At 46.9% G+C, this 12,499-nt stretch overlaps 1 protein-coding gene across 4 annotated transcripts in view; it reads right to left on the bottom strand.

Annotated features, from left to right (window-relative positions):
* The window catches only part of Alg1 (ALG1, chitobiosyldiphosphodolichol beta-mannosyltransferase), a 167,291-nt gene that overhangs the window by 11,807 nt on the left and 142,985 nt on the right, over positions 1-12,499 (bottom strand). For all 4 annotated transcript variants that reach the window (XM_077670636.1, XM_077670638.1, XM_077670637.1 and 1 more), the window contains exons 5-7: positions 11,254-11,402; positions 6,875-6,964; positions 2,653-2,879 (exon numbers count right to left, since the gene is read on the bottom strand). In XM_077670636.1, the coding sequence (XP_077526762.1) occupies positions 2,653-2,879; positions 6,875-6,964; positions 11,254-11,402 (466 nt within the window). The remainder of the gene's footprint in view (positions 1-2,652; positions 2,880-6,874; positions 6,965-11,253; positions 11,403-12,499) is intronic.

The raw sequence follows: 12,499 nt of genomic DNA on the forward strand, positions 1-12,499 counted from the left end.
AGTCTGCCCTCGTCAGTTTTTTTTTATGTAATAAAAAACTTGGGTTCAGTGAAGTTTGGTCTTTATATTCCCACACCATGCATCTTCCCGTTCCGTTCGGTGAAAAAGGAAAGAAATGCCTCAGCCTCAAGTAGGGGGGTTGGTTCCCATCCATTGTGTGCAATCTGCCAGTAACCGTGCGCAAGTCCAACTAGTCAAACTTTCGATTTCACAGCTGTCCGTCATCAGATTATTTCATAACAGCTGTTTCAATGACCTGACTAAACTTGTTAAAAATGTGGAAGCTGCCTTGGGGGAACATCAGGCAGCGATCCGATTTGTTTGACGAACGGTTTCGGGAAAACCTGCCTCGTTGTGAAGGGATTTAAAAAAGTTTAGCTAATTCTGATGGCCACGGCTGATGTTTTATAGCCAGTTAATAATTGCGCCTAGTTATATTCTTGCTTTATTTGCTCAGCTTATTATGCGTCTTTACATGCTTGACCGCATGCGCTAGGCCTTTTCCAAGTGCCAGTGCTAAGCTTTGGAAACAGTGTTTACGCGATTCTTTGCCCTCGCGCGATCACTGTGCAGAGGTGCTGCAGGCGTGTAGAAAGAAGAAAGTGTATGTACTATGCATATGCAATATCGGTCAAAGTACCCACTTCAGGGCTCATACCACCCCCCCCCCCCCCTTCAGATACTGCATACTTCGGCTACAGTGGACGTTTTTTTCTGGATTAAAACGGTCCGGTGTAACGGGCGTAGACTGTATAACAAACTGGCAGTACCATTCACTCGTAGCATCACATCTATACACAAGCCTTTAAAGTGAAGGAATCAGAAGTAACACAGTCGAACCCGACTATATCGAAGCCTTATACATAAAATTATCCTTTATATCGAACTATTTCTGGAAACGGTTATATCGAACAAAAATACCAGCGGCAACCGACATATTAAATGATATGCCGCAGAAGTGTCCCCCAAAGTTGGCTTTTCTTCGGGGTGGAGGAGAAATTCCGCCGGCACATCCCTCAAAGTAGCTTAGCCCGGCCACTCATGGGCAAAAAATGATCTTAGCCTGCCTACCGTGCTTTTTTTTTTGTTCATTTTGTTTGCGTCTTTCGTGCTTTAGGGGGTTTTTTGGAAATGTAATTGTTGTGGCTAGCGCTAGCATCACTAAAGAAGGGATTTTTTATTGGCTCTGGCTAGCATAAACTTGCCAAATTTGCCTTTCTCCTTGACGCTGGCAATGGTAAATCAAGTCGAACTTGGTGAGGGGTATACGTACCCGTCAGGCACAAGACTCTTGAGAATGCCCTGTCAAAGTAGGTTCTGGGCAGACGCTACTAAAGAAACCGCCCAAAAGTGGTTCAAATCTGCCAGCTTGTGTGTGACAGTGATGACTGATTATCCTGAGGAGTGCAACAAAGCCACCGTCGGTGTTGCCAAAGTGTAGAGTGATCTGATGGAATTTCGGACGCCATTGCCTGATCAACGGTCGGCGAATTTGTGCGTGTGGATGATGGTGTTGCGAACACGGGACCGTTTGTAAGACTACATTGCCAACATTGTAGTGAGCGCAAGAGAAAGCGGGTGCAACGCAGAAAGCAACGACGCTGTTTTGCCCACAACCTCCGATCTGAATAGTGCACTCACACTAGTTCGACACTTCTTCGCAAATGTGGAGGGTTACGGCCTCAGCTGCTCCGACCCTTTAGCCAATGTGGAGAAAGAAGTATGTACTGTATCGGCAAGCGAGGTTGTTCAAGCAGAAGATGCAGGACTGATTTGTGCGAAGGTAACGCAGTTTCATTAATAAAGTGTTTCTATAAATGGTATGTGCTTTTATGGTTCCTTTAGCATGCTTATGTCGAATTATCCCCTATATTGAACTGATGGGTGTTTTTCTGCGTTCGATATAACCGGGTTTGACTATATTTGCAACAAGGCCATCAATCACGCAATGTGCTCTCAGCATCTCACCGATACGGTCGCACTACAAGCAAAGGCTGTGGAATACCTAAAAAAAAAAAAAAAAAAAAAAGCCAATCCACTCAACGTGAAAGCTGTCGGAAGAGCAGAGCAGTGATTCACCATAATGGGCTGTGGCACCGTTATCCGCTCACTCTTACCACCCATTACGCTCTTCGCCGCCCTATCTCTTTCCTCTGCTGATAAATTCAACGAAGTTTGTCCAACGCATTTCAAATTTCGCCAGCGGGAGTTCTGTTCTTTGTGTGCTTGCTTTTCCTCCCGCACTTGCCGGCGTTGCCCAGCCACTTTTTTTCGCTTACCATCGTAAAGTAAAGACCAACGCAACGAGTAAAGACCAACGCAACGAGTAAAGACCAACGCAACGAGCGTTCCTAACTAAATGAATGTAGGCGCTGCCGGTTAATTGCGTACATTTTGCCTCAAGTGTACCTACAGTTTTCTTTGCGCTAAACAACGGGGAGATGTATGACAAGTGCCAGCGGTTCAAGAGTTCCAAACGCTTATGACTATATAAACCGCCTGGCTTTAGAAGCCTCTGGGTTACACCGCAACTACAGAACTCCGTCTGGCTCTACTTGGGTCCAGCGAGCGAGCTACGATGAAAAGGCGAGCCCCTAAAGTGCTCTGCACTTAATAAATAATTATTAAATATAGAAGAGGGGCAAGAAACACCTGTCCAGCTTGTACTGCTGACAATAAGGGCAGGCCGATGGGGCTTCAGGGTCGCTCTGTCTGATCCGGGTGCCAGCTGGGTGAAGACATTCTCCAAGTCAGGTGAGCTTGATTCCGTGCTGCTCAGCTCTGGGTACTCCGCCGCCAGTCGCTTAAACAATTCGTGCCGCTCGTCGACGCCCGTTGGCTGGAAGGCGCTGGAGGGCTTGTCGTACAAGACTTCTGCCCTGGCAAGACGAAGTCCGGGTCAAGAAGTTGTTAAGGTCTTGCAGAACAAGTACGGTTACGTGAGGAACTAAATGCACGGGGTGATCAATTCAGAACAGATAAAACACACAAGAAATGAAATTTGCCATCCCTTCCCAAAGAAAGTTAAAAGAGAAGCAGGAAAGCTGAAAGCGCATCCAACCTTTGCCGAAAGACTGTCCAATGGATCGTCAAACCCTCAAAGAGCCAAATTGCAAACGCAGAACGAACTCATGTGACGATTGTTCGCGCACTAAGTAAACGTATCTTCGAATGATCTAAATGTATACCGATAACGTGGTTTATGAGATAAAAGCGAACCGTTGTACTCCTTCTTCATAATCGATACGTCTCATCGAGAACCGTCCCTTTTATCGATTTTCAAGTAACCGTTTTGACCCAATGGAAACTCGGTTTCACGCATGCCCCTTGTGTCCGCACATCGTATCAGATCGTTTCGGTCAACCAACCGGTCTACGGGGATATGCATTAGTTTTCTGACAGGATGCCACTGATCCCACTAAGAAAGCTTTCGCTTTAAAAAAACAACTGCAGAAACTTCCCAGTGCAAATTTTCAGATAAAGGCACAAGTTGCTTCAGCGCTATACACAAATGCATTGATTGCAAGACGCCTTTTCCAGGGGCATATAGGCCGTCTGACATCACATCAAAGTGGAAAGGCCCTAGGTCCTTTTACTAAGTACCGCCATGACACAAGATGCATCCCTATGAAGCGCTATACACCCGAGCCGTTTTGAAGTTGGCTTCACTACTACAAACAAATGCATGGCTGGAAAGAATATCATCCTGGGGTAATGTAAGAGGTCTCATATGGAAACATGAAACACCTAGCGCCTTTTCTTAATACCATCATCGTATGTGGCAAAACTGTGACAGATCAAGCATTACACACAGACCGAAGGGTTTCCCGATTCAATTCACGCAGGGATGCTTTAACTCTTTCGTTAGCGTGCGAAATTGACTGATTTTTAGGGGTCCAAGAAAACATTTTTTTTGCTGCTAAACATATTGGTTAGGCAATAATTACAGCAACACAGAATGAAGGCGACTCAATGCCCTTTCAAACAACACCAGTTTTTAAAACGTTTTCATACATCATAGTTGCAAAAAAATTTATCAAAATCAAATTTTTTGTCAACTTGTCGTAGAAGATGATAATAAAGGAGTTGTGTATAACAAACTACTGACAGCAGAAAAAATTTCGAATACACATGTATTTTGTAGGAAAACATTTCAAAAACACATCCTAGAAAAAATGTCGACTTGCACGAGAACTGCCTGTTTTGTGACCCCCTCCCCTCCAAGGTGTCTGGGCTAGCCACGATCAGTGCGCCATGCGACCCCCATGCTGTTCGGCGATACACCGCCAGCCTTGCGCCTCGCAAGCGCGCGAGGTTAGCTGGGAAGGTTGATGCGGCTGAGTAAATTGAGAGGGAGGGAAAAAGGTGAAACGGCCTAGGCCAAGCGAAATGAACAATAGTACGAGGTGCAAATGGAAAAAAAGGTGGGCAAGTAAAGAATGCAGCTTTCAGAGACACTGATAAGCAGAGATCGGGTGGTAAGAGTAGCGAAGGCCTCAAAGAAACGACGGTGGGGCAAAGCGGAGAAACATGAATTGAGCGTGCGAGAAAAGCGGGTGTTCAGTCACTGCCGTGTGGTTTCGGCGCATGTGTTTTCACATTCATTGGCTCAATGGAAGCTTGAAAGTTGCAGTCCGCCTGCCACCTGGACTTTGCCTTCTCGCAATTGGTGCGTTGGTGTTCTGCTGCCACATGAGCCATTAAAGTTAACTCCCACCCGCCAGTACCCGCCTGCTTGTTTGCTTCAGTTTAGTGAGTGGTCGGGCCAGCCTGCGAACCTTTGCACATCAAGCAGCGTCAAACGGGGGTTAAGAATAAGGAAAGGTCGAGACGGGGCAGCGAAGCAGCGTAAAAGGCAATAAAAGCGCCGGTTTATACCGGCAGGGTTTGCCGTATGAAGCAAACCGTGTGCAACCTAGCATTGTGTCATCGGGGTTTTTAATGCATTGCTTCTATGAAGAGTTTGCTGGGACCGCGATGATCTGTCGTAAAAAGCGGGTCGTCGTAAAACAGGGGGTCATATCATTGAGGTTCCACTGTAGCTGCCATTTGACCGATAGTGGCCACAAGCAACTTCGGTGAAATGCTGGTGCTACAAAGCCGCATTGCCTGTGGCCTGCGAAGTGTAAAAACGCCATTTCTCATAAAGCCTCGGTCGAAGAGAAACAAAAGCCGTAAAAATTGTGCAATCAGCTGAAATGGGCACGAGATACTAACTCACACTACTGAGTAAAGTGTACACGCGATGGAATGTCAGTCTTTTCACCCCCGAAACTGGCGATGGACTGTTTTGTGAAGCACCCGCCGTGGACCGGTAACGTGCAAGCCGGATGACTAAAGTTCATGTTGGCACAATGCTTCCAGGGCCAACAGCAGGGTCGTTATCATACCAGAGTGTGTTTCTGTCGTGACAGTGGGCTTGTTGACAGGCCACCTGGGCTGCTGCATCAAGTGTGTGCCCTGCTGTCTCAAAAAGTAAAAAGTAGGCAGTAAAATTGACCGCCTTTTGGTCAAGGCCGTTACTGCTCCGGTGCCGCATTCTAAGTGGGACATACCACCAGTTCCAGCAGTGAACTTCGCACAAACCCCGAAGCTCCCCGATATGGTATTCCTGAATCAATAACAAGGTCAAACATATGGTCACATCCTGTCCCTGTTGCATACAAGTAGCGTCTATGCCCTCCCAAGAAACCTCAAGTTGAATTGCACCCACTGACATGAATACCAACTTTGCAGGGTCGCTTGATGGGCACACACTACTGACGGCCGATTCACACAGTAAATGAATCGAAGCAGTGCCCCTAAAAAGCTTGACAATGCACGCCACAGTACAGGACCCATACACCTTGTTTGGCACATTTGGACCGGATAATAAAATCCCGAAGTTTCAAAGCTGAATAACACAGCGCATCTCCGGACAGCAACATGTCATCCGTGATCAAACAGGCCACGCAAACTGCCATGCTTTGAAGGAGGTACACGGGACGTTGAAAATATGCTTGGCAAAGGTACTGTCACAGACAAATGGCTGGGACCACAGCGAAAACCCTAATGGGCTTCAAACTCCGTTCAAGACTGGACCGTGCGATTGTGCTGGCCTGGCTGGACATAAAAATGACCCAAACATTTGATTCACCGTATAACAGACGGGATTTCATACCTCGGCAATGCCTCGCTGTCGAACAGTCGCTGTAACCGCCGCCGATTTCCCCTTACCCTCCCTCTTCAACTTGTTTGTGGACGCCTATGCCAACCCGTGCCTCGTTCAAGAAAACTTGTATTCGGCACAACCGCCGCACCTGCGCGTTTATTTAAAATTTGTAGTTTCTATTACCAAAAGTTGCTTTGCGGTAGTGCTTTCTCTTAACTCTAGTGTGTAGGCAAGCTGCTTCAGCAAGTTTGACAACTGCCCCACCAAGTCTCTTTCGTACCTCTGTAAACCCACGACGATCACAAGGTCCTGGGGCGGTATTCCCGTGTTTTGTCCCTTTTGTGTCCCTTTCAAAAGTGTCCCTTTTGAGCGAGCCCTGATTGGCTAAAAGCGAACAACCGGATGTGACGCCATGCAAGCACGGCGGAGCTATGAGCCGTGGCTACTCGGAGCAGACGATTTGGAGCAGACAATTTTTCGTCGCCTTATTGTTGGTTCGCTCGCGGAACAATAAACACATAAAAGATACTCTGATACGGTTTCGGTTCTTTAAAATGTGTTTGCAATAATAGTTACGGTATTTGAATCAAAGGCCCACTGCTTAACCGGAAGTACGTCACGCTGAAAGGGACGCATAAGGGACGTTTTCAAAGGGGACAGTTACGAGAATACCGCCCCTGGTCACAACACCCCACTTGTTCCAAAAGAGTGCGCAGGACTCACTTCACGCCCCAGTTGGAAGCCAAGTCTTGTTGCATGGCCTGGGAGACGCAGAATGCGCTGGATGCCTTCCTGCCAAATGTCCGCTCACACCTGCAAGCACAGATGAGTCAGCGGTGAGCCCAACTTCTTTGGGATCGATTACAAACAAAATGCAGACTTCACTTGAAATGACGAGACTGGGTTGCTAAGGGGTTTGCTAAACAGTAGCAAATTGGCTGAGCGCATGCTCCGTGCGAAAATTCAGCAATGCTAACACGGAAGAAAGCACCTTGTCAGTGACCAATGCACACGGTTACTCTGTCAAAGCTAAAGCTACCAGAACCATCGTGTCAAAAACTGTACTAGTCCTTTAGGCGCTTTAAAGGGGCCATGCAGACAAAACACAAGTTTGCTTCATTCAAAAGATCGCCTCGTTAGAATCATACTGACACACTTTTAATGCACACTTCGCTCAAATAAGTTATATAATTAGGAAAAAAAGGGAATGGCCATGCGACCCACTAGCTCATTTCCCGCAACAGAACCTATGATGTCATCTGTGACAGCTCTGCAATTGGCGGAGGCCGGCAAACGCAAATCAGACAGAGCTTATCAGCTTGCTGAAGGAAGCACTTGCACTTAAATGTAATGCAAATTCATTTTACAGCAGTAAGAATTTGTGGTGTAAACAATAAAAGCACAAAAATACATGTAAGCATAGAAGTACCGATGCGCACTGCTGTTGGTACTCGGCGCACTATGCTTGTTTTAGCTGCCCAGCAGCCGGCCGTTTTTTACGCAACACTGGCCAATTGGTGTAAGCAACACTGGCTTACGTGACCATGTTTGTTGAGCATACCCCGTGTTTCACGAAATGATCACTTTCCACAGTAACAAAAACAAGCCAGTTGCAAATGAGGTCAAAAACAAAGCAACGGCGGAGAACGGTCCGCGGCTCCGTATGGTAGCGCCATCTGGGAGGACTGACGGTAAGCAAGGCTGCAGAGCCTAATGCCACACTGGAATTTCGTTTGAATACCCACCTCTGTGACTTCATGGCAGACGCCATGAAAACACACGATTTGGCCACAGAGCCAAAATTTTAACCTAAATTGATTAATTTCTCAGTGAATGCGGCATCGTTTGCTGCCGGACAAGCGCTGGGGGCACTATAAAACATGAAAACGGCCCCTTTTAGGATTTCAGGATTTCAGGTTTTAGGATTTCAGAAAGCTACATTTTCTTAGCACTCATCGGCCGCATATAAGTTGATTTTTTGTTTGTTCACTTTTCGAAGAATTCTGCGGCAGCTAAGCTTCCCGTAACTCACCTTTACAGCAACTAAAGAAAGTTGAGGGAAGCGCAAAAGCTGAAAGCGCATCCAATCGATCGTCAAAACTTCAAGGACCAAGATGGCAAACGAAGAACGATCCCACGCATCTGCGAACTATCTAAATGTACACCCATACGTGGTTGATGACATGCAGATATACTGTTGTACTCCTTCACGATTGATGCGTGTATTGTCTTATCTAAAAACGTTCCTTTTTCGCCATTTCCAAGTAATATTTTTAACATAACAAATGCTCGGTTCCACGCACCTGCCATGTGCCCAGAGATATTATCAGAGCTTTTCGGTCAACCAACTGGTCGATGGGGAAATGCATTAGTTTTCTGACAGGACGCCATCAGTTGCACTAAGAAAGCTTTCGCTTTAAAATCAACCCAGCAAGTAGCAAAACACTCGCTATGTCCTGCATTCACCAATTCCTGTGACCACTTACAAGCACCCAGTGAGTGATGTCACACTGACTCACTGGCTGCAGAAAATCGAAACCGACACAAAAACTACACTCACATTGGGACAAATTACTTTTGCGCTTGTCGGCATTGTTTAACCGAATAAAAACAACACTGGTTTTTGTTTCTTTAAGAAAACCTGAGGCAGAATGCTTCAGAGGTTCAGTCGTTCCCCAAATTTTTCCACAGGTTAATAGTCTGGGGGTAATTTTGTGGCAAGATTGCTGCCACCTGACTAAGAACACTGCTATTTGACAATGTTCTGGGTGCAGTCAGTGCTCTAGGCATCCCAACTTTAAAGCCACTAAGCTTGGCGCACGTCCCAGTTCAATTGATGCTTTCACACGTCAAATCTTAACATTGACTAAAGCAAAACAATGAAAAATTCAAAGCCCTTCTATTAATTAATTCGAAGATGCACGACCAGCAAAGCTGTTTTAGTCAATAACTGTATTTGGTTAAGTATGGTGGCTTAATATATTCATTGAATAAAGACGCGTACACATAAATTCATTAAAATTATAAACTAATTCTCATTTCATTTCTTTTGGGACAGTTTTTTGTAAAACAAGAGTTACGGCCATTTTCAGTAACCATACTCCGTCCGTAGATCTTTCTTTTCTGTAGATTCCATAGATTCCTCTTTTAGCAGTAGAGCTGTTTCGGCCGACACAAATCCATCCACTGCACCAAAAAACCTCGAAGCCTCAAGAAAAAAATGCAGTTAGGGAGGTCCCAGAAACCGAACTCGGGACCTTTACACCGTGAAACCAGAAATCTAACCACTGGGGCACCCCAAAGGCCCGAGGGGTAAGGGGTTCCCCACCGGGTTCCCCACCCGGTAGGGGTTCCCCACCGGGTTCCCCACCCGGGTTCCCCACCGGGAAGAATAACATGTGCAGCCAATCGAAAGAAAAGAAAACGCTTCCCGCGGTTGTAATCGAACCTGGGTCCGTTGTGTTATGAAACCAGCATCGATCCGACTGAGCTATCATCACATTCCGGGCACACAGCATTTCCTTTGGGTTAGTAACGCGAGCGTTGGCTTTTGACTTGGCTGCGGGTTCTAGCGCGCGGTCCACTTTGTGAGAGATGTGAAAGGCTTCGGACCAAGCGATCCGGACCTGCCAGTCATGGAGAACTTTCAGCGGCAACTCTGCAAATCCACGCGAGGTGCTACAGCTGGGTCTCCGACGAAGGAAGGGGGTACGCTAGCTGTGCTGTTTCTCCAGCGTTGCACCGTTAGTGCAAGCTGTGCCATTTTTTTGCAATTTACTTCCACTAGATTTACAGCTACAGAGCATTTTACACTAGCTCTGGGGTTGAATACTCTTATTCTACACAGGGTTACTTGATGTAGGAGTTGCGAAACTCCCCATAGGCCCCATGCATCAAAAGGTGGCCCTACATTTGGTCCACTGTTCTGGATTTTCTAGAGCTCCTGTATATCGCATAGCGCAAGAGTTGCGTGTCTGATTGCCACATGCCGCGAATTCCAGTTCGCCAGGAATGCCCGCTTTAAGTGGTGCGCATAAGACCTTGTATTCAGTCAGTTCTGCTCAACTGAGCATCACTGGTTGCAGAAGCGGAAGAAGCGGCGACCGCTCAACTGATAAGCAGCCGACCAGCCGACTATCGTGCGCCAGTTTTTGTGCGCGCCGCTCCTGGCCACTCCTCCTCGCCACTACAGCTGGCGGAGCGGCCCGGCTGCAGCTCCTACATGCTAGACGGGTGGCTTTCCTGCACGACTGGAACTCAAGATGGCGGATGGACGCGCAACTCTGCTCCCTTAGGGGAGCTATATACAGGAACTCTAGGATTTTCTGTACAGTAGCACCATCTGTTGGTGACAAAATAAACTGTACAACTTCGTTCGCCGCTCGACGGCCTGGACGGAAAATGGTATTTGGGTGCTCCCGTAAATTTGTTGTGCCGAAGAAGTCCAACGTCCTCAACCATGCAAGTGTTTCATACGCATTCAATCCGAGAGTAGCAAAAAAATGTGTAAAAAAATGCGGCTGTGTGGTCAGCGAGGTGTGTTATCGCCTGCGCATTGTTGTTTGCTTCGCAACACCTGCAGTCTTTCGGCGGCAAAAAAAAAAAAGAGGAGTGAAGCTTTATGCAACCTTTAGAGTCACTTGATCAGCTATTCGATTGGTTTGGCATATAGTGTGATGTAGGCTGAGCGCCAACTGCAAATTCAGTACTTCAGAACGGACCTGTGTTGTGCCGGAGTGCCCGCACAAGTGCCAATCGGCCGAGGCAGTTGCACAGCGGCAGAAACAATCGCAACAAAAAAACGCAGTTAGGGAAGCAATAAACAACCTAGGAAAGTACGAAAATAAAAAAATATGCACCTTTCAAACAAAATTTTACATTAAACTGTCAGTTTGAATAATTAGCTTCTTTTTTTGGATAGTGCGTGCGATGGCCGCAGTGGCACCACTGTACGCATGATCCAGGTGCGGGCCGTTTTTTGAGGCGGAGTTTTGCAAGTGCCTTCATCGAAGAGCTCTGATTCTACACAGATCTGTCGACGGACGCAGGTTTGGCCGGAACCTAGCCATACACAGCTTCGTTGTAAAAATAGTGCCGCTCACCAGTGACAAATCCGCACGAGTGGGTGAGCAGGGCCCAAGGACAACGCCAGGATGGAGTAGCCATAATTGTGCCAGTCGACCACCAGGGCCGATCCCCTGAGCAGGCAGCAGAACCACAACACAGGCAGCGTTGGAACTGCCGGAGGATTCTGGAGAGATGGTTGAGACACCACTACAGTCACGCCTCCACATCAACGGGGCCCGTACAAATCTAGCCTTTGGATACCCGTGTTCTTATGTGAAATGCAAAACAGTCTGTTTGCCGGTCATTATGCAACATCACCTACCTAAAAAGGTTGCTTCAACGTAATGGAAATGTCCCCTCGGGTAACCTAAACCCTGCCTAACCTCATCTAAACCCAATCTAAAACTAACCTACCCTAATCTCACCTAGTCTAACCACAGCTTTCTTTTTTAAATGTCATCTTATTCACAACAGCGTGTTAATGACCCGCAAAAGAACTCTCCCGTGAAACATAACCAAAAAATCTTATGAAATCCAAGAAAAAACTTACGTGGACACTTGCCTACTATGTAGTGAACGTGAACGCATTAGTGTCCAACTGTCAAACAAGTCTTCTCATTATTATCACCCCATTTTAACTTTTCGCACCTCTCTTCTCTCGGTTACTATAAGTCGGCACATAACCGCATTCCCATCATCAAGCAAAGGACATTGTGCTGCCATATAACTGCTACTTCCTTGATTAGGATGATGAAACGACTCATGTATTTATCATCATCATCAGCAGCAGCCTGTCTATGCCCACTGCAGCGAAAAGGCCTCTCCCATGGTTCTCCAATTATCCCGGTCCTGTGCTAACTGCGACCAATTTATTCCCGCAAAACTTCTTGACCTCATCTGCCCACCTAACTTTCTGCCGCCCCCTGCCATGCTTTCCTTCTCTGGGGATCCACTCTGTTACCCTTAACGACCAACAGTTATCTTGCCTTCGCATTACATGCGCTGCCCACACCCCTTTCTCCTTCATTTCTACTAATATGTCCTCAACATGCGTTTGTCCCCTGACCCACTCCACTCTCTTCTTGTCCCTTAACATTACACCTATCATCTTTGCCCGCTGAGTCGTTCTCAATTTAAGTTTAACTCTCTTAGTGAGCCTCCAAGTTTCTGCCCCGTAGGTGAGTACAGGGGCAGGATGCAGCTGTCACACACTTCCCTCTTCAGGGACAATGGTAGGCTGCCATTAATTACCTGAGAATGCTGACCGAATGCACTCCACCC

This window comes from Haemaphysalis longicornis, unplaced genomic scaffold, assembly GCF_048455015.1.
Source record: "Haemaphysalis longicornis isolate Haplotype H1 unplaced genomic scaffold, Haemaphysalis longicornis Haplotype H1 scaffold_5, whole genome shotgun sequence".
Lineage (NCBI taxonomy): Eukaryota > Metazoa > Arthropoda > Arachnida > Ixodida > Ixodidae > Haemaphysalis > Haemaphysalis longicornis.